The sequence below is a fragment of the Ovis canadensis genome, chromosome 1, assembly GCF_042477335.2.
Source record: "Ovis canadensis isolate MfBH-ARS-UI-01 breed Bighorn chromosome 1, ARS-UI_OviCan_v2, whole genome shotgun sequence".
NCBI lineage: Eukaryota > Metazoa > Chordata > Mammalia > Artiodactyla > Bovidae > Ovis > Ovis canadensis.
The window spans coordinates 270,074,525-270,093,832 of record NC_091245.1 but is presented as its reverse complement, the minus strand read 5'-3'; the positions used below and the strand labels follow the sequence as shown (position 1 = coordinate 270,093,832).

The following is a 19,308-nucleotide window of genomic DNA, read 5'->3' as shown; positions in this document are numbered from 1 at the left end:
CAAGGAAAGGGCCTTCTAACTCTAACCAGCAACAGGGCCTCAATCAACCCTGGCCCATTGGAAAGCCAGGTTTTGAGGGTGCCCATAGACAGACTGAGTGTTCAGAGACCCAGGAGGCATCTCTGGCCATCCTCTCCTGTGGCCCTCCAGGAACATGAGGACAAAGTAGGACTTTTTTTTTTTTCCTTCTTCTTCTTCACAGAGAATAAGAGTTTTATTTTTAATTGGAGTATAGCTGCTTTACAGTGCTGTCAGTTTCTACTGTTCAGTAAAGTGAATCAGCTATACTTAAATCCCCCACTCCCCTTCCCATCTGACTGCAAGGACATCAAAGCAGTCTATCCTAAAGGAAATCAGTCCTGAATATTCATTGGAAGGACTGATGCTGAAGCTGAAGCTCCAATACTTTGACCACCTGATGGGAAGAGCTGACTCATTGGAAAAAACCCTGATGCTGGGAAAGATCAAAGGCAGGGGGGAGAAGGGGATGACAGAGGATGAGATGGTTGGATGGCATCACCGACTTGATGGACATGAATTTGAGTAAACTCTGGGAGCTGGTGATGGACAGGGAGGCCTGGCGTGCTGCAGTCCATGGGGTCGCAGAGTCGGACACGACTGAGCGACTGAACTGAACTAAACTTCCCCTTTAGGTCACACAGAGCACAGATTACAGTTCCCTACAGTAGGTTCCCATCAGCTATTTTATACACAGTGTCAATAGTGTCGATGTACACAGTATATATATGCCAACCCCAATCTCCCAGTTCATCCCAGCCAGCCCCCTGTCCCCCTTTGGTGTCCATACAGTTGTTCTCTACATCTCTGTCTCTATTTCTGCTTTGCAAGTAAGATCATCTATACCATTTTTCTAGATTCCACATATATACGTTGCCGCTGCTGCTGCTGCTAAGTCGCTTCAGTCGTGTCCGACTCTGTGCGACCTCATACATGGCAGCCCACCAGGCTCTCCCGTCCCTGGGATTCTCAAGGCAAGAACACTGGAGTGGGTTGCCACTTCCTTCTCCAATGCATGAAAGTGAAAAGGGAAAGTGAAGTCGCTCAGTCGTGTCCAACTCTTCAAGACCCCATGGACTGCAGCCCCCCAGGCTCCTCCATCCATGGGATTTTCCTGGCAAGAGTACTGGAGTGGGGTGCCATGGCCATCTCCGACATATATGTGTTAACATCTGATATTTGTTTTTCTCTTTCTAACGCATGCACTTCGCTGTGTATGACAGCCTCCAGGTTTAAACTCTTCAAAAATCTTCTCTAGTTTCCTAAGGTGGAAGCTTATTGGTTCTGAATTATTCTTCTTTTCTAATAAATGCATTAAAATGTGATAAATTTCCCTCTAAGCACTGCTCTCGCTGCATCACAAATTGTGATGTTGGATTTTCATTTAGTTCAAAATATTTCTCTTGAGACTTATTTGACCTGTGGGTTATTTAGAAGTGTGTTGTTGAAACTCCAAGTATTTGGGGGATTTTCTAGCTGTCTTCCTGTCACTGACATTTTAGTTTAAATCTTTGTGGCCTGAGAGTGGACCCCTCTATGATTTCCATTCTTTTCTATTTGTTTAAGGTGTGTTTTATGGTCTATCTTGTGGGGCATGTTCCCTGTGAGCATGAAAAGAATGTGTATCCTGCTACTGTCAGATGGAGTTTTCAAAAGATGTTGATCGATAGCACTCTGCATCAACTGTACCCCAACTTTCTGCCTGCTTGATCTATCAGTTAGTGAAAGAGGGCTGTGAGGATTTCGGCTGTAACTGTGTCTTTTTCTCTTTCTTGCTGTAGTCTTATCAGTTTGAATCTCATGTCTTTGGACATTCTGTTGTTAGGCACACACATACTAAGGATTCTTATGTTTTCTTAGACATAACATTTTTTCATCATGTAACTCCCCTTTATTTTATGGAATTATAGTTGATTTACAATGTTGTGTTAATTTCTGCTGTAGAGAAAAGTGATTCAGTATATAACTTTTTCATGCAATTCTCCTCTTTATCTCTTGAAATTTTCCTTCTTCTGAGGTCAGTTTTATACAAAATTAATACAGATGCTCTGGCTTTGATTAGTAGTAGCCCAGACTTTTCCCTACCCCTTTACTTTCAGCCTGAGGCTTTATATTTAGTTTCCTTGTAGACAACACATAGTTTCGTTTTTAATCTGCTCTGACAATCTCCTTCAGTTGACACATGAATTAGACCGTTCATATTTAAAGGGATCACTGGTATCACTGAATCAACATGGATCATGTTTGTAATTGTTTTATATTGGTTGCACCTGTTCTTTTTTTTTTTTTTTTTTTTTGCCTCTTTTTAGGCCTCCTCTGGCTTTAACTGAGCATTTTATATGATTCCATTCCATTTTATCTCTGCTTTTGGTATATCAGTTATACTTTAAAAATGTTTTTAGTGATTGTCCTCAAGTCTGAAAAATACATGTGTAGTGAATGTAAGTCACCGTCAAATAACACAAGACCACTTCTTCCTTCCAACTTCTGTAATTCATGTCACTTACCCGTATCTTACAACCACCTGACACATTACTATTATCACTTTAAACAGTTATCCTTCAGATCAGTTAAGAATATGAAAAGTAAGACTTCATCTTCATTTATTCTTCCATTCTTTATGTAGATCCAAGTTTCTTATTTTCCTTTTCCCTGAAGAATTTTTTTTTTTTACCATTATCTGCAAGGCAGTTCTGCTAGATAAATTAGCTCAGTTTTTGTTTGTCAGAGAATGGCTTTATTTCTCCTTCATTTTTAAGGAAATTTTGTTGAATATAGAATTCTAGGTTGGTAGCTTTTTTCTTTCAACATTTTATTTACAACATACTATTTTTGTTTGCATCATTTCTGGAGCAAAGTCTGAAGTAATTCTTACCAATGTTCGACCCTGGGTAAGCTGCTCCCACCCACATTTCCTTTTTGGTTTCTTTCAAGATTTTCTCTTTGTCTTTTTTTTTTTTTTTTTTTGGTAGTTTCAATATATGCCTAGATGTAAATTATTTGGTATTTATTTTGCTCAATTGGTGTTCTCTGAGTTACCTGGATCTGTGGTTTGGTGGGTGTCATTAATTCTGGCAGGTTCACAAATATCCCTTCCACTCTGCTTTCTTCTCATTTTCCTTCTGATATTTCTATTACACATATATTACACATATTTGAAAATTTTCCTAAAGTTTGTGGATATTCTGATTTTTGCTTCCGTTTTTCTTTTTTATCTTTACCTTATAGTTTGGTAAATAGGGCTTCCCTTGTGGCTTAGTTGGTAAAGAATCCACCTGCAATGCGGGAGACCTGGGTTCAATCCCTGGGTTGGGAAGATCCCCTGGAGAAGGGAAAGGCTACCCACTCCAGTGTCCTGGCTTAGGGGTTGCAGAGTCAGACAGGACTGAGCGACTTTCACACTTTCACTTTCCTGATAGTTTGAGAAGTTTCTATTGACATGTTTTCAATTTCATTGAAATTCTTTTCTCACTCATGTCCAGGCTGTCGAAGAGCCCATCAAAGGTATTTCTCATTTCTGTTACAGTGTTTTTCATTTCTGGAACTTCCTTTTGCATCTTAGAATTTCTTCCCTGCTTACCTTAGCCATCTGTTTTTGCATGCTGTCTTCTTCAATGAAACTGAAAATATGTCAATAGAAACAGTGGCCATAATCAAGCAAAAATGTTAACTGGCGACATGAATGAATGAGGAAGTGAAGAATGTCATGAACCTAAGAGTGAATGAATGAAGTAACTCAGCATGATGATTAAGACAATAAGAAAGAGACTCTCTAGGCATCATACAGGTCTGGGACCTTCACTAATATCAGACTCTAAGTTCCAATGGGGCAGTGACATAACTGGTCTTACTCACAAATTAACACGTGTATTAATAGTAAGTTTCAAAACACTAGTTCATTTTGGTGGATTGACCTATCAAAGGCATTCCCTTTGAGAACAAGCAGCACCTCTCTGAAGATTGGCAGACAGTGGTTCTCTTCCTCAGCCTATGACTTTCTTTTCTCTATAACCATCTTACCCCCATCCCACTTCCCCTTCCTGGAATACACATATTTATTATTACAAGCACTGTTCTTCACCTCACATGCCCACCTTATTCTTCCCTAACTCTGATTTACATACAAGCAGACAGCATGCTAAGTCATTTCAGTCATGTCCAACTCTTTGCGACCCTATGGACTGTGGCCCACCAGGCTCCTGTCCATGGGATTCTCCAGGCAGAATTCTGCAGTGGGTTGCCATGCCCTCCTCCAGGGGATCTTCCCCAGCCAGGAGTCAAACCTGCGTCTCTTGTGTCTCCTGCATTGGCAGGTGGGTTCTTTACCATTGGCAGTACCTAGGAAGCTCCAGGGAGGTACTGTTTGGGGCCTGTTTGAATTAAGATCCTGCACTGTCACCATTGGAAGGGGCTTAGCGATCATCTCCTTTCAGAGATGAGAATAAGAAAGTGTAAGCACGTGATCCAGGGCCATCACACAGACAGGCTAGAGGCCACTTCTCCTGCCTCCAGGAGGAAGTGTTGGCCCCATCACGGCAAGAATGTTAACTCAATGGTAAACTCACCATAAACCATATTATTGGCCTTTCATTTTGTTTTCATTATTAGTCCATGTAACATTTAGAAGAAAACACGTAAAACTCCCGACATGAGAAGCTCGCCATCACCACCTTCTGGCCCACCACTGCCAATGAAGTCGAACACAGTTCACTGTGGTCGCAGATATGAAAACTGATCAGGGGCTTCTAGTACTGCCCATCCATTCCCCACTCCCACCCCACTCCCAGCACTGAAAGGCTGAGTTGTGGTGTGAACTCAGAAGATGTTGAATTTGAAACCCTGTGTTAAAAAAAAAAAAAAATCACAGAACCTGGACTTTAATCATAAAGATTATTTTACCAAAGCATATTTTTAAAAGGCTGTGAAACATTATGCAACGTTTGCATGGTTTAATTATGAGTTTAGAAAAGCCTAGCACAACTTTTTCACTACAGTAAAACATGACAGAGCATGAATCATGGCATAATACTTTATGCTTACTGTGGTTTTAGACGTGGGGTTAGGGGTGCTGGGCTGTCTACACAACAGGGCATGAATTACTGTACCGCAATTCACACCCAGAGGGCTTTATGACAATTATAAAACCTCTTTTGTTTGCTTTTTAAATGATTAAAATATTTGAGTACCATGTATATTCACTTAGTAAATACGTATATATCCAGGACATACACATGGCTTAATAGAAAATATCTGAGGGTATAATTTTTATTTTCACTTGAAGCAAAATCCTTGTAGCAATATGGGAATATCAAACAATCTGTTGCTATTTGTTTTCAATTACTGCAAGCACTGTTTGCTCTAAGATTATGCAGGATCTGCGACTGTGGTTGAGCACTTATTTTCCACTGAGCCTGGAGTGGACCAGTACTTTATTCCTTGCCATCCCCTCCCCTCCGATTCTCTCAAATTCAAATGGAAATAAAGACCTTTCTTTACCATTAGGTTTCAAAGATTCTAAATTATTTCCCCAGGTTTTTCAACATTCAAAATTAAAAGGTCAGGATTTTTTTTTTTTTTTAAATTTTAATCGGAGGATAATCGCCTTACAGCGTTGTATTGGTTTCTGCCATAAGACAACGTGGATCAGTCCCCCTCCGCCCCATCACACTCCACTCGGTTGTTACAGAGCACTCGGCTCAGCTCCTTGTGTTGCACACCAACTTCACACTGGCTGTGTGTTTTACACGTGGTGATGGACACGTTTCAACGCTACTTTCTCAGTCCATCCCACCCTCTCCTTCCCCCACTGTGTCCACAGATCCGTTCTCTGTGTCTCTGTTCCTACCCTACAAATAGGGTTCATCACTGCCATTTTTCTGGATCCCATATATACGCGTTATTAATACAACGCCTCTGACTTTCTTCACTCTGTGTAACAGGCTCTAGCTTCATCCACCTCACGAGAACTGATCAGATTCGTTCTAGGCCAGTGACTTCAAAGAAAAGAAAGAAGTCGATCAGTATGAGAGGAACCAGGGCAAGGACTGTCAGGAGAAGAGTAAGGATAAGAAGGTAGACTCGAGTCCCCAAATGCCTCATTCTGTCCTCCACTGTGACGGTTTCAAAGGCATTAAAGACGAGGGAAAAGTTAACCGCTGCAAGTGAAAAGGCCCAGCATTCTGCCCCCTCAGCAAGTGAGGGAGCAGAAGCGGGCACTGTTTAATGAGGAGTAATCATTTCTTTATGTGACGACGCACACAGAGCTTAGCAGCTGGCTTTTCCCTCAGGAACTCTGCTCTTTCTGTATTTACTCCCAGCACCCTGAATGCGTGGCTGTAAAGACCCCTGGGAGGCAGTGTTGTTTGCTGTCACCTTTGTCCACCAAGAAGGTGCGACACAAAGAGAAAACTAATGTTTGATCCTAAGACGGAAATATAAAGCTCTCCCGTGGTGGGACAGTGGTCAGTTTTTTTAATTTTCTTACACAGTTGATCTAAGAATAGAAGGGATTTTTTTTTTCCCTCCTTTTCATCTGCAAACAGTATGATGCTTTTGAAAACCAAGATGTCTATGACTTCTGGAGTCAAATTTACAAAATCCTTTTTACCTAAACCTTCTGAAGTCAGATTTTTGTCTCTTCTCTATCCCAGGAAGGCCTCTTTTAATGGCAGTCTATAAATACTTGCTCAACATTCTGCTCTTTAAAAGTTGCAAACTTGAGGTCTTAACAACAACAACAAAAATTATAAGACATCTCTGTTAGTCTGGGATGATAGAACCAGCTCTGCACTGCTGGGTTTGTGAAGCAGTGATCAGGCCTTGCTGCCAGTTTCTCAGCCAGACTTTCTTATCAATTATCCCTGGGACAGAGATCACCTGTACAGAAAACATTAAACAGCCATGGAATAGTCTTGTCCAAGGTGCCAAAAAAAGACCCAAACCCTTGCATTCTTTTCTTCTTACTGAGTATAGAGACGGGTGACAACCTGATGATGACTGTAATTATTGGTAAACCTGGGCAGTCAGTGTGTACAGCAGGTCAACAGTTTGAATATTAACACTTCCACCTGGAAAGCGTAACCAGCTCCTCTCATCGTTGTGTGTGTGTGCTCAGTTACTCAGTCGTGTTCGACTCTTCATGACCCTGTGGACTGTAGCCCGCCAGGCTGCTCTGTCCGTGGGATTCTCCAGGCAAGAATACTGGAGTGGGTTGCCCTGCCCTCCTCCAGAGGATCTTCCTCACCCAGAGATGGAACCCATGTCTCCTGCATCTCCAGCACTGGCAGGCAGATTCTTTACTACTGAGCCACCTGGGCTGGTGAGGTTACATAAAACCTTTGAAGGAATAATTAGCAGAAGAAAATCTTCAAGAGTTAAACATAAATTATGTATCAGTATCATTTGAGGGGGGGCAGTATCATCACAAAAGCAAATACTTGGGACTTAAGGAAGCTTACTAAACACTGGTAAGTAGGCCACAAACATGTCTAAGAGTTCAACAAAGATAGCTGTTTGGGTTTTTTTTTTTTTACTAAATGCGTTCGTTTTTCAAATCCTGCCCCCTTCCATGTATCACTGACCTCCCTGATTCTCTGCAGATACGAGGCAGATCCAGCCGTCCCCACCGTGGTCCTACGATCAGTCCTACCAGTACCTGGGATCCATCGCCTCTCCCTCTGTCCACCCAGCCACACCCATCTCGCCTGGGCGGGCCAGCGGCATGACAACCCTCTCAGCCGAGCTTTCCAGTCGACTTTCAAGTAAGATGCTTAAAATATACTCTTTGAAGTCTGGCTGCTGTGGAAGTTTCTGGAGGCCAGACAAGATGCATGAAGGCAGGGGAGGGGGCAGTCATTTTTAACTGGACACAATGTGATTAAACACAACGCTGTCTGTCTCTTAAGTCTCACACCCATGCACTGATTTTCCTTGACATTCGGAGGCAGAGATTATGGATATGGAGGTAGAAGCAGCTTGGAAAAAGTGGATTCCTTGGGCCTTTTGGGGTGCTCACCTTTATCTGACAAGCAAGGGTGGGAGCTGAATGATCAGTAATAGAAAAGGCCCAAGTAATCAGCTTCCGGAGTTCAAATGGGATGCTCCATGTTGCGGTGGCGAGCTCGCACAGGTCACGTGAATGGCGTGCTGGGGCACATGTGCAAAGGGATGCAGACCTACCCCAGTGGGACACTTCTAACTAAGAGCTGCTCACACCAGGCCAGAGGAACAGCCTGGAGAGCTCAGGTGTCCTGGCTGGCATAATTGTTGTTAATACGAGCTCATTAAATATTAGTCATTTAACCTATGGGACCTTTGGGCTTGGCACTCACCTTTGCTCGTGGGCAGGGAAACTGGAGTTACAGAGAAAAATTCCTTTGTTGAAAGCAAAAAGAAGCAACTCCCTGTTTGGGGCTTTGAAATTGGAGCTGGACCAAACTGTGAAAACACTTCAGAGAACTTCAGCTTTAGGAGGCCTGCGAACACACTCCTTGTGTGTTGGGGGGAGGGCGGCTGTTCTTGCTTTTCAATTCTTGGGATCAGATTATATCAGATGAAGGGGGCGGGCAAAGGGGCAAAGGCGTCACATCTGTCATTTTCAAGTACTGTGGGATGTTGTGTTCTGCGGACAACTGTGATTACCTGAGATTTCCACCAAATGCTTTAGCTTCTTCTCAGAGCTTCACAGAATACCTCTCCAGGTCTCAACAGCAGCACTGCTGACCCTTGGGGCCGGATAATTCTTCTCCGTTGTGGGGGGCAGTGCTGTGTGACGTCGGGCCTTCATCAGTGTCTCTGGCCTCCAGATGCCAGCAGTACCCCCCGCCCCAGTCGTGACAACCAAAACTGACCAGATCCTGCCAGATGTCCCGAGGGCCGACACCGTCCCCCAGTTGAGAACTGTCTTCACTTGTTCTTGGGCGTGATAGTGAAATAGGGAAGCCAACTTACTTGCCCAGTTTCCACATTATTTTCGGCCACTGGTGCCAAGAATTTCATGGCACCTGCTGGGCCCAGGAGTTAAGGGACTGGGGTAGGAATCATGAAGTCCACTCAGCTTGTTACTACAGCAGCTCTGTTCCTTTGGGACTGGCGGTCTTTATTGTTTCTTCTTCTTGGTGGCACTGTTCTGCCTGCTGGCTATGGCCTACATCTGAAGCAATGACTCTTTTCCTTGGACGTGTCCCTGCTGTAGGTCCTGTCCCTTGGAACGTATATCACAAGTCTTCTGACTTGGTCAGCACCCAGGATCTCCAGCACCTTATCCCTTGGGGCCAGCTGCTCTGCTGACCAGTTCAGAGGGGAGGGTGACTTCTTTTTTTTTTTTTAATAGGAATGAGTTAACATTTGCCCTCCCCTGTCCCGTCTCACAGTTATACTTCTGAATAGCCTGGACTTCAATTAGCCAGGGAGTCGTGGAAGGGCGTTTTTACAGCCCCAGGGTGTGAAGGAGATAAAAGCCAGGTCCCATTTCGGCACTCAAGCCTAACCCTGCTGCTGTCTTGGAGGGTGGACCCAGGAGAATTCCAGGGGCGCTTTCACCAGTGGCAGCAGAGAACAGCATGGGAGGCTGCTCTTCAAGTTGGCAGATCTCCCTTTGAGAAATGGAGCCCGGAGTCCAGGCCTGAAGAGTGTCATCTTCCACCTGGAGGCAGGAGGGGGTTGGGATACTTAGAAGAGGCTACTTTTGCTTTTTTTTTTTTAATGCCTAATCAAGTGAAGTTTTATTTTTTTCTTTTTCTGTTTATTCTTACTTTTGTCACTTCATTTTTTTAATTGAAGGGTAATTGCTTTACCAAACTTTGTGGTTTTTCTGTCATACATCAAGAATCAGTCATAGGTCTACCCATCAATGCTTTGAGAGCCTGTCATAGTTCGCAGCCCACTTTCCTTGAACCCTGCCCCCAGCTAGCTTGGAGCGCCCCAGCCTCACCTGAGCTTCCTTCTGCAGGAGGGACCTGCACTCTGTATCTTTCTTTGCTTTGCAGACAGACTCCACAACTTGTCTGCAAAGAGTTGTCATCTGGAGGTTTTTTTCTTTTCTTTTTAAATAATGTTTAGCTGCCAACCTGGGCGACAGACAGCAAGCATTAATCTGAGTCATGCGAAAGATCCTTTTAAGGCAGCCATTATCTGCTCAGGCTGTTTAATCCTTTGGGGGCAGTGGGAGGGGCCCGGCATAGGGCAGCTTTCATCCACGTCAAGCTGCAGAAGGAAGACTTTTAGCTGTCATGGCAAATATTTAGCCCCATTGGTGGGGCAACATTTCCAACTAAAATACCTATACCGCCTAATCCCTAGATATCCTTCTCTTTTAAAAGCTCCCTGTGATACTCAGGGGCCCCCACTTCTGCCCACACTGCTCTTGAATAAGGGAGCACCAGGCCAGCTGAAAGGACAAATGAGTTAAGGCCAGGGGCACAGTGAACTGTCCATGACTGGTGGGGCTTGCTTGGGTAGGGGGTGTCAGGCTGGACATAAAAATGAGAACAAGTATTTGAATAGGTCATTTGAATCTGAGCCTAACTCATAGGCCGAAGTTGTTTCATCATCACAGTGTGTGTTGTAAAGGATAAACTGGCACGTTGGATGGTCTTTCATAGTCTGACACTGGTACTCTGTGGGCAGAAGAATCGCAAGCAGCATCTAAGATCTTTCAGACATTCTGCCCACAAGTGAAAGAACTGTTTTCCCCTGACAGCTGAGACCGTAACATCATTCCATTACTTATGTCCGTGACAAATCACGGGCTCACTCGGGATTCCGGTAACTTGCAGCCATCACCAGGTTACCACATAGTAGTTGGAACAGACTGGCAGAGCATGTCCAGACACCGTCGTGAAACAGGGTGACCTTTCATTCATTTTCCAGTGGATTCACCTTTTTGTCTCAGGGCAAATGAAGCAAGAGGAATCATGGGTGGAGTCATTTATTTGTGTCCGGAGTATTGCATCATATGACAACAAATTGATTGTGTTTGCCTAATGCTTCTCCCTGACTATAGAAATCTAACTGGAAAAATGGAGTAAAGCTTCCTGTTAACTCTCAAGCATGTCACGGCTCTCTGTGCGAACACAAACAAGTGACACAGGGCTTGCTCACAGATGGCCCCAGCGGGCAGGGACAAACCCTGTGGAATGGGGTGCGGCCTGGCTTCAGGACGAGCGAGAGAGTGTCCGTGGAAGGGCGGCCCTAGAGCCGCTGTCAGTTTACAGCTTTGTCCCTGCCCACATGTCTGACTCGCTTTGAAAAGATTAACAGGACTGTTTGTTTGAAAGTCAGACTCCTGGTTTCCTCATTAGTGGAGAGATTTGCTGCAGACTTTGGTTGTTTCTATAAACTTTAATTACCTCTCTGATGAGGAGTACATCCCCTTATCACAGGCACCCCAAAGTTAGAGAGTGCATTAAGAGGAATGGGGGAGGGGGAAGAGAGAGAAAACGAGAACACTAGCTCTCCCTGCTGGAATAATAGGCTTGAAATATGAGGAAGTTGATCAACAGCCGAAGCTGTCCAAAAACAGATTAATCCACCCCGGTAGCTTTCCTTTCAGAGCAAGCTTTTGGCTCTGTCAGGTTTCTCTGTGGGCCTAAACACAAAGGGACCCAGGCCACATGCCATCTTGAGCCTGGAGTTATTTTGTATGTTGATTTGAGAACTTACAAATTTTAAACATTCAGTTCTTGCTTCTCTGCTTTGTTGCTGCCTTTTGGGTTTGCTGACATAAAGACTACAGTCCTGGCCTGGTCATTTAATGAATAATTCTGAGGAACAGAAACTCCCCGAGGACACCATCCTACATCGACAGTAGGAATGTTGTCTCATCGGAAGAGCACTTTTGCCCCCCCCCCACCCGGCCCCCCGGCCTCACCCCTACCCCCAGGGCATTTGGAAGGTCAGGACCTTGTTGGTTGTCCCAGTGGGGGGAGTGAGGGCACTACTGACATCTGGTGGGCACAGGCCAAGGATACTGCCAAACATGCTACCACGCACAGAACAGGCCTGCACAGGACAGGCCCACATCACCCCATAGAGCTGGCCCCCAATGTTAACAGTGCCACTGCTGGGAAACTGATCTATAGGATACAGGAAACCTGTCCTGGCACCCAAACCACCACCCCCCGCCCCCAAAAAAAGTTCCCAAGGGCAGCCTGTGATTAAGAGAAAGGCAGAAGGATGCAATGAAAGACTGCCAAAGCCTGTCTGTGAAAGGGTAAATGCCTAATCCTAACAAAATGAGTTTTATAGACCAAGCTTTGCCATTGCTGGTAAAACTTCAGCATGTATCAAAATGGAGTAGGTAAGTCAAGGCCCTGTGGCCATTCCTGTTAACAATCAAGTGATGCATATTAGAGAAAAGCATGTGAAATCGAGGCTGTACTGTTTCTAAAAATGTAGAACTAGTCTGAAGGTAGATGTAGAAGAGAAACAGATTGGTGGTTCATGGACATCCACTCCCAGCCACTACTATGGCATGCATTAGCTTCAATAACAGGAAACTGCCTATTTTTAACTATTGCAGGCCTATAGAAATGGCAAATTTCTAGGATTCAACCTAAATATTATGTATAACATATTAAAATGTTATTACATGACAGTATCATATTATGTATACGCACATGCTAAGTCTCTTCAGTCGTGTCTGACTCTTTGTGACCCTACAGACTGTAGCCCTGCCAGGCTCCTCTGTCCATGGGATTCCCCAGGCAAGAATACTGGAGTGGATTGCCATGCCGTTCCTCAGGGGATCTTCCCAACCCAGGGATCGCACCCATGTCTCTTACATCTCCTGCATTGGCAGGCGGGTTCTTTACCACTAGCACCACCTGGGAAGCTCTCTTTGGGGGTTATATATATTTATATATATTCTATTAATATTAATCTATTAATGCATCTATATATTAATAGTTCTTCTAGTGTTATACTGTTTTGTCGTGAAGTGAAGTGAAATGAAGTGAAGTCACTCAGTCGTGTCCGACTCTTTGCGACCCCATGGACTGTAGCCTACCAGGCTCCTGCGTCCATGGGATTCTCCAGGCAAGAGTGCTGGAGTGGGTTGCCATTTCCTTCTCCAGGAGATCTTCCCAACCCAGGGATCGAACCCGGGTCACCGGCATTGCAGGCAGATGCTTTACCATCTGAGCCACCAGGGAAGCCACTGTTTTGTCATATATTGTTATAATAAGACATTAATACTGACATATTAATATGTTGATTATATAGAGAGGTGACAAACTTTTTTCTGCAAAGGGCCAGATACTAAATATTGCAGACTTTCTGAGTCCTACAGTCTGGCCCTCCAGTCTCTGCCATGACCACTCTGAAGTGGTGACTTAAAAAGTAGTCATAGTTAATACTTAAAAGAACAAGCGAGGGTCCTTTCAGTAAAACTTTATTTATGAACACTGAAATTTAAATTTCATATCATTTTCAAGTCAGGAAAAAGTCTTTTGATTTCCACCCCCCACCCCCAACCATTTAGAAAAGTAAAACACATCCTTAAGAGTGTGGGCATACAAAAACTGGTAGCAGGTGAATCTGGCAGGTGGGTGTGTAACCTCAGAGTTACAGCAATATTTGTTTATATGAAATCAGTTATATCTGATATGTTTATATTAAGCAAGTATGACTACATATTACATTATATTACAACCTTATTACATTGCATGAGATCATATATTACCTTGGAGAAGGTAACGGCAGCCCACTCTGGTGTTCTTGCCTGAAGAATTCCATGGTCGGAGGAGCCTGGAGGGCTGCAGTCCATGGGGTCGCAAAGAGTTGGACACGACTGAGCGACTCACTCACTCACTCATATATGGCCATCTTCATCATACCTGCTCCCTGGACGGCAGCAGCTTTGTGGGAAATTCTCCTGGGCGCTGCTCCCTGGACGGCAGCAGCTTTGTGGGAAATTCTCCCGGGCGCCGGTTGGGAGAGGGAAAGGGCGTGGCTTCCCTGAACCCTAATCTCACGATATTTCTCACCCACCACACAGCTGCGCCCGACCTGACGGCCTTCGGCGACCCGCGCCAGTTCCCTGCGCTGCCCTCCATCTCCGACCCCCGCATGCACTACCCTGGAGCTTTCACCTACTCCCCAACTCCCGTCACGTCGGGCATTGGCATCGGCATGTCGGCCATGAGCTCGGCCACGCGCTACCACACGTACCTGCCGCCGCCCTACCCCGGCTCGTCGCAGGCACAGGGCGGCCCGTTCCAGGCCAGCTCGCCATCCTACCACCTGTACTACGGCGCGTCGGCCGGCTCCTACCAGTTCTCCATGGTGGGCGGCGAGCGCTCGCCGCCACGCATCCTGCCGCCCTGCACCAACGCGTCCACTGGCTCGGCGCTGCTCAATCCCAGCCTCCCGAACCAGAGCGACGTAGTGGAGGCTGAGGGCAGCCACAGCAACTCCCCCACCAACATGGCGCCGGCCGCGCGCCTCGAGGAGGCCGTGTGGCGGCCCTACTGAGTGAGGCTGCGCACGCGCGCTCCGTGCGGCCGGACGTCGTCCCGGAGGCGCCCGTCGGTGCCCAGCGTCGCGTGGTGGAGAAGCCCGCGCCGGCCCCGCGGGGGATGCTCGCCACCTGCCAACTGCCTGTGGTCGCCATCTCTCGCTTCTGAAGTCTGCGCAGTTCGCCGCCGCTGTGGGCCCGTCTCAGATTTTTTTCTTCTAACCTGACGCAACTTGAGGGTGTCCGGTTCACCGCCCTGTGGGCACTTCGTTAAGGCAAACAGGAAGATTCCCGGAGGGAAACTGTGAATGCTTCTGATTTAGCAATGCTGTGAATAAAAGAAAGATTTTATAACTTTGACTTCACTTTTTAACCAAGTCGTTTATTCCAAAGAGTATGGAACTTGGGGTTTTTTTGGGGGGGGGGGGGGAAGGGCGGGGCGGGCAGAGATGCAACTCATTCTGTTTGACATCTAATTCATATTTTTAATTTTCTTTTCCAGCACCTTATAAATTGCAAAATATGTATTTGCATTTGGGGTGGTTTTTTTATTTTTATATATATATAAATTTGAGCTTTGCTTCTTTCTTGCTTTGACGAAAGAAATATGATTCCTTTTTCTGTAAGTTTTATTTAACTTTTCTTTTGGACTTTTGGTGTAGTTGTTTTTTTAAGAAACAGCTGCAGCTTTGGGTCATTTTCAACTACTGTATTCCCACAAGGAATCCCTAGATATTTATGTATCTTGATGTTTAGACACTTACTTAATGTGTTGATACTTTTTTATTATTTAAATGTGCTTATATTAAGAAAAATATCAAGTACTACATTTTTTGTTTTTGATAGTAGCCAGAGTTAATTGTATCACATTGAAGAAGGTTGGAGAAAAAAAAAAAAGATGGGTAATGTGATCACTTGGTTATCTAAATATTGTTTACATTAAACTCCCTTTAACCTTAATTCAACGAGTCAGTAGCTAATGCAGCCATGTTTTTATTAGGCTTTTTAGATACTGAGGGTCACTCCAAAGATCTGAAGTATGGAATTTTCTGCTAAGCTCAACAAAGGGTCTCATACCTGACTCCCTCCCTTCAAATCTGGTTCCAGAGGGTTGGGGTAGATGCCAATGATTGCACCTCTGGAGAGGATTTATTTTCTGCCTAGGGGGTTTGCTCACTCCATGGCCTCTTAATAATGTTAGACATGCTTTGTAACAATGATTGCAAAGTAAGCTGTGTGGAGGAATGGTATCCACATGGACACCGAATGAATGAATTTAGGGGTTCCTTAATTGCTCCATTCTGGGGTAGGAAGGAGATCATCTGAACCCAGAGTTCAGGTGTTTGTTTAGCTCCAAGGAGATATTCCTCTTGATACTATACCTGTTGGTTGATGCAGAAGAAAGCTTGTGGCTGTCCCCCAAGGCTGGGAGTGGAAGGGACCGGATGCCTTTGACAGCCGAGGTGTCCAGGTCAGTTTTCATAGGGTGGGCCCAGAAGCAGGCCCGAACAAGCCCAATTCCCTCCACCTGCCTGAGTGAAGTCGTGTGGGGAGGGTGTCATCCCACCCGTGCAGGACCCATCCCATGCTGCTCCTTCCCCACCCAGCTTTGTATTGCTCTCACCAACCGAGACCCTACCCTGTAGGGTGTGTGCACTTTTGCTGGTGCATCAGCGTGACAGGAAAAGATTCATGTCACTGCCCATGGCTACAATTCAAACATATCCAATGTCACTGTAAATTTTATGGCACTATTTTTATTGGAGGATTTGGTCACAAGGCAGTTGTTGTACAACTCATAAATACTAACTGCTGATTTTAACATATGTGTGCTCAAAATGATCTGGTGGTTATTTAATGTACCTCTTAAATTAGTTGAAATGATTTCAGGTCAACTCTGAAGAGTATTTGAAAGCAGGACTTCAGAACAGTGTTTGATTTTTTATTTTATAAATTTAAGGATTCAAATTAGAAAGATCTTTGGCTGCAGGCAGCAAAACAGCTGGTCTTATTTAAAACAACTTGTTTTTGAGTTTTCTTATATATATATATGTATGTATTGATTATTTGTTTTACACAAATGCAGTAGCACTTTGGTAAGAATTAAAGAGTAAAGCAGTTTGTGTTGTCAGATCGTTCTTATCTAGAAAAGAGCTAAAGCAGATCTTAGAGAAACTCAGAATATTCTATTTATTTTCATTTTAGACATAATTCTCGCTCCATAAATCATTTTCATGTTTTATTCTGTATACATTTATTGCAGCAAAATTACCCTCAAATGTCAATAGATTTCAAATTTTTTTTATATCTGAAAAGGACCATTAGCCCATTCACCCCCAAATTGAACTTGTGTTCTTTTCAGCACATTGCCTTATCTGACCTGACAAAATGTTGATTAAAAAATGAAGGAAAAGTATATTTTTCAGTTTAGTTCTGGTACCTGAAGATATTCCAACTCAAAATCAGCGTAATGCCCTACAAGGGAAATCATACAAATCTCTCACATTGAATCTTCACTTTCAAAGCCATGTGTGAGGAGAGCTTGTCACTTTGTTGTAAACCCACAGGTTTAGCCATTCAGAGATTCACAGACCATTACCAGCATATATAGTATTTAATCTCTCCAGAAAGAAAAAGTTAAACCTTAGTTGTTTCAGAGATAAACCTCATACTTAAAGCATTCCCCCCCCTCCCCGCCCCCTGAGGAATTCCATTCTAATGCCTTCAGGTAAATTAAGGTGGTCCTTTCATCAAGTAGACCCTTAACTTAAGCCAATAAAGTAATAACTGGATGTATCTGGGAGCATTGGTCCAGAAGAAGATTAAATAAGCCATCTCTACTGCTTGTAAATGCCCTTATTTATAAGTTCAACATAGACACATATTTCTGTTCTTTTTGTTTTTCTAACTCTCTAAAAATACTTATATTTTTCTTCCTTTCTGCCCCCACTAAACATCTCCATCTTTCTCTCGCCTCTTACCTCCTCTGTTCTCCAACTTTATATAAGGAAACAGCACTCACACCCATCCTGACACCAAACACAGGACTGGAGGAGCTGCACTTTCCCTCCCTTTACATAAAAGCATAGTGAGTCAGCCTTTCTCCTGTGTATGGGTTTCTTCCAGCAGAACGGAGACCTTGCCAACATTTTGGATCTACTTGCTTTCTGAGTGCAGCAATAGAAGCCTTCCTGGGCAAATTACAATCAGTGAGTTAAGAGACAGACTTTCTGCTGCCTAGGGTTTCTGTGCAGATAAACAGAAACGCTCTGATTAGAAAGGAAATGAATGGTTTCACTCGAATGTCCTGCAATTTAGGATTGCCGATTTCTCTCTTGAAATACCTGTTTCCTTGGGACATTCCGTCCTGGTAATTTCTGTTTTTTGATGTTTTTTGTTTTCTGGGGTATGACATGTTTGGAGTCTTTTATACATGAAAACTCGGTTTAACAATGATATCAGAAAATATTTTTCACATCTGAACAAAATGCTTTTTTGTTTACCTGCAGTATACAATCTTTTGGGATTTTTTTTTTTTTTTTTTGGTCTATTTCTTTCTTTGGGGTTTTCTGCTCCCTTTAGCCAGATCAGTATTGACGCTGATCATTTGGCTTTTTTTTTTCCCCTTCCGGAAGAGTTGCATCAACAAAGTTAATTGTATTTATGTATGTAAATAGATTTTAAGCTTTCATTATAAAATATTGTTAAGACCTGTAATAATTTTTTTCCAATTTTTTGTGTTTCTAAGGACATTTTCTTATGTTTGCTAAATACTGTAGACAAAAAAATGCTTCTTTCTTTATTTTAGACTTAAAAACAAGCTACTTTTTATTCACTTTTGTAAAGAGCTAATAGCATGGTTCCAATTTTTTTTAAGAAGTTCATTTTCTGTTATGAGTAAATGAATGTGCAAAAAAAAAAAAAACTTGGTTATTTGTGATATTCTGGATGTATAAAAATCAATGGAAAAAAAAAATAAACTTCCAAACTGAAATGACAGTATATAACACATCTGTTGAAAACGTCATAATGAGAAATGGTCACTACCTGCCTAGGCCCCACCTTGTGTCTATATGTGTAGCAGTTTCTGGATCCATTCACAAAGCATCCTGGGAATTGTGTGGTTTCTTTCTTCCTGGTACTGACCTGTGAACACTTTCTGCAAGGGAACTGTCAATCTTGAATTTTAAACGAGATGCGTTATGAGCGAACACCCCAGAAGCCCTTCTCCAAGGTGTTTCTAGGTAGCGCAGGAAAGCAGACACCCCATCGTGTGTGATCTACTCACTGCACGAAATCTGAGTGGCCGTCTCCTCTGCCAGGAGCATCCCTTTGCCCAGCCTGTGCAGGGCAGCTGGACTGCCATTGCCTAGGAACCAATGGAACCTTACTTTCTTTGCACCCCAGTTTATTGTGTAAATCCAATATTATAATTGGCAAATGGCAAATAAACCATTTGGCAAGTATGCATACCATATCACATTGGTTTTGTCTTTCTCTGAGAAGAAGAGCGGGGAAGTGAAGGCCCCTTGCAAGTCTGGAAGCCAAGGACTGTACCTCCTCCCAGGGCGTCCTACTCCTGAAAACACCATAGCCTTGGTACAGCCCAGGTTCCCAGGGTTGCTACTTTGGGTACAAAGGAACAAGGAAGCATGCAGAAATGCCTGTTCTAAAAAAGAAAAAAGGTACAAGATAAAAGGGTATATGTTCAACCTGAGGCCAGGCACCCTTGCGTGCTAAGTCACATAAGTCGTGTCCCACTGTATGCAACCCTGTGGACTGTAGCCCACCAGGCTCCTCTGTCCATGGGATTCTCCAGGCAAGAACAGAGTGGG

At 43.9% G+C, this 19,308-nt stretch overlaps 1 protein-coding gene across 3 annotated transcripts in view; it reads left to right on the top strand.

The window, feature by feature from the left end:
* RUNX1 (RUNX family transcription factor 1) overlaps positions 1 to 14,833 on the top strand; it is a 267,280-nt gene extending 252,447 nt beyond the window's left edge. For all 3 annotated transcript variants that reach the window (XM_069567170.1, XM_069567148.1, XM_069567159.1), the window contains 2 exons: positions 7,617 to 7,778; positions 14,015 to 14,833. In XM_069567170.1, the coding sequence (XP_069423271.1) occupies positions 7,617 to 7,778; positions 14,015 to 14,490 (638 nt within the window). In that variant the 3' untranslated portion in view covers positions 14,491 to 14,833. The remainder of the gene's footprint in view (positions 1 to 7,616; positions 7,779 to 14,014) is intronic.
* Positions 14,834 to 19,308: the final 4,475 nt, after the last annotated feature.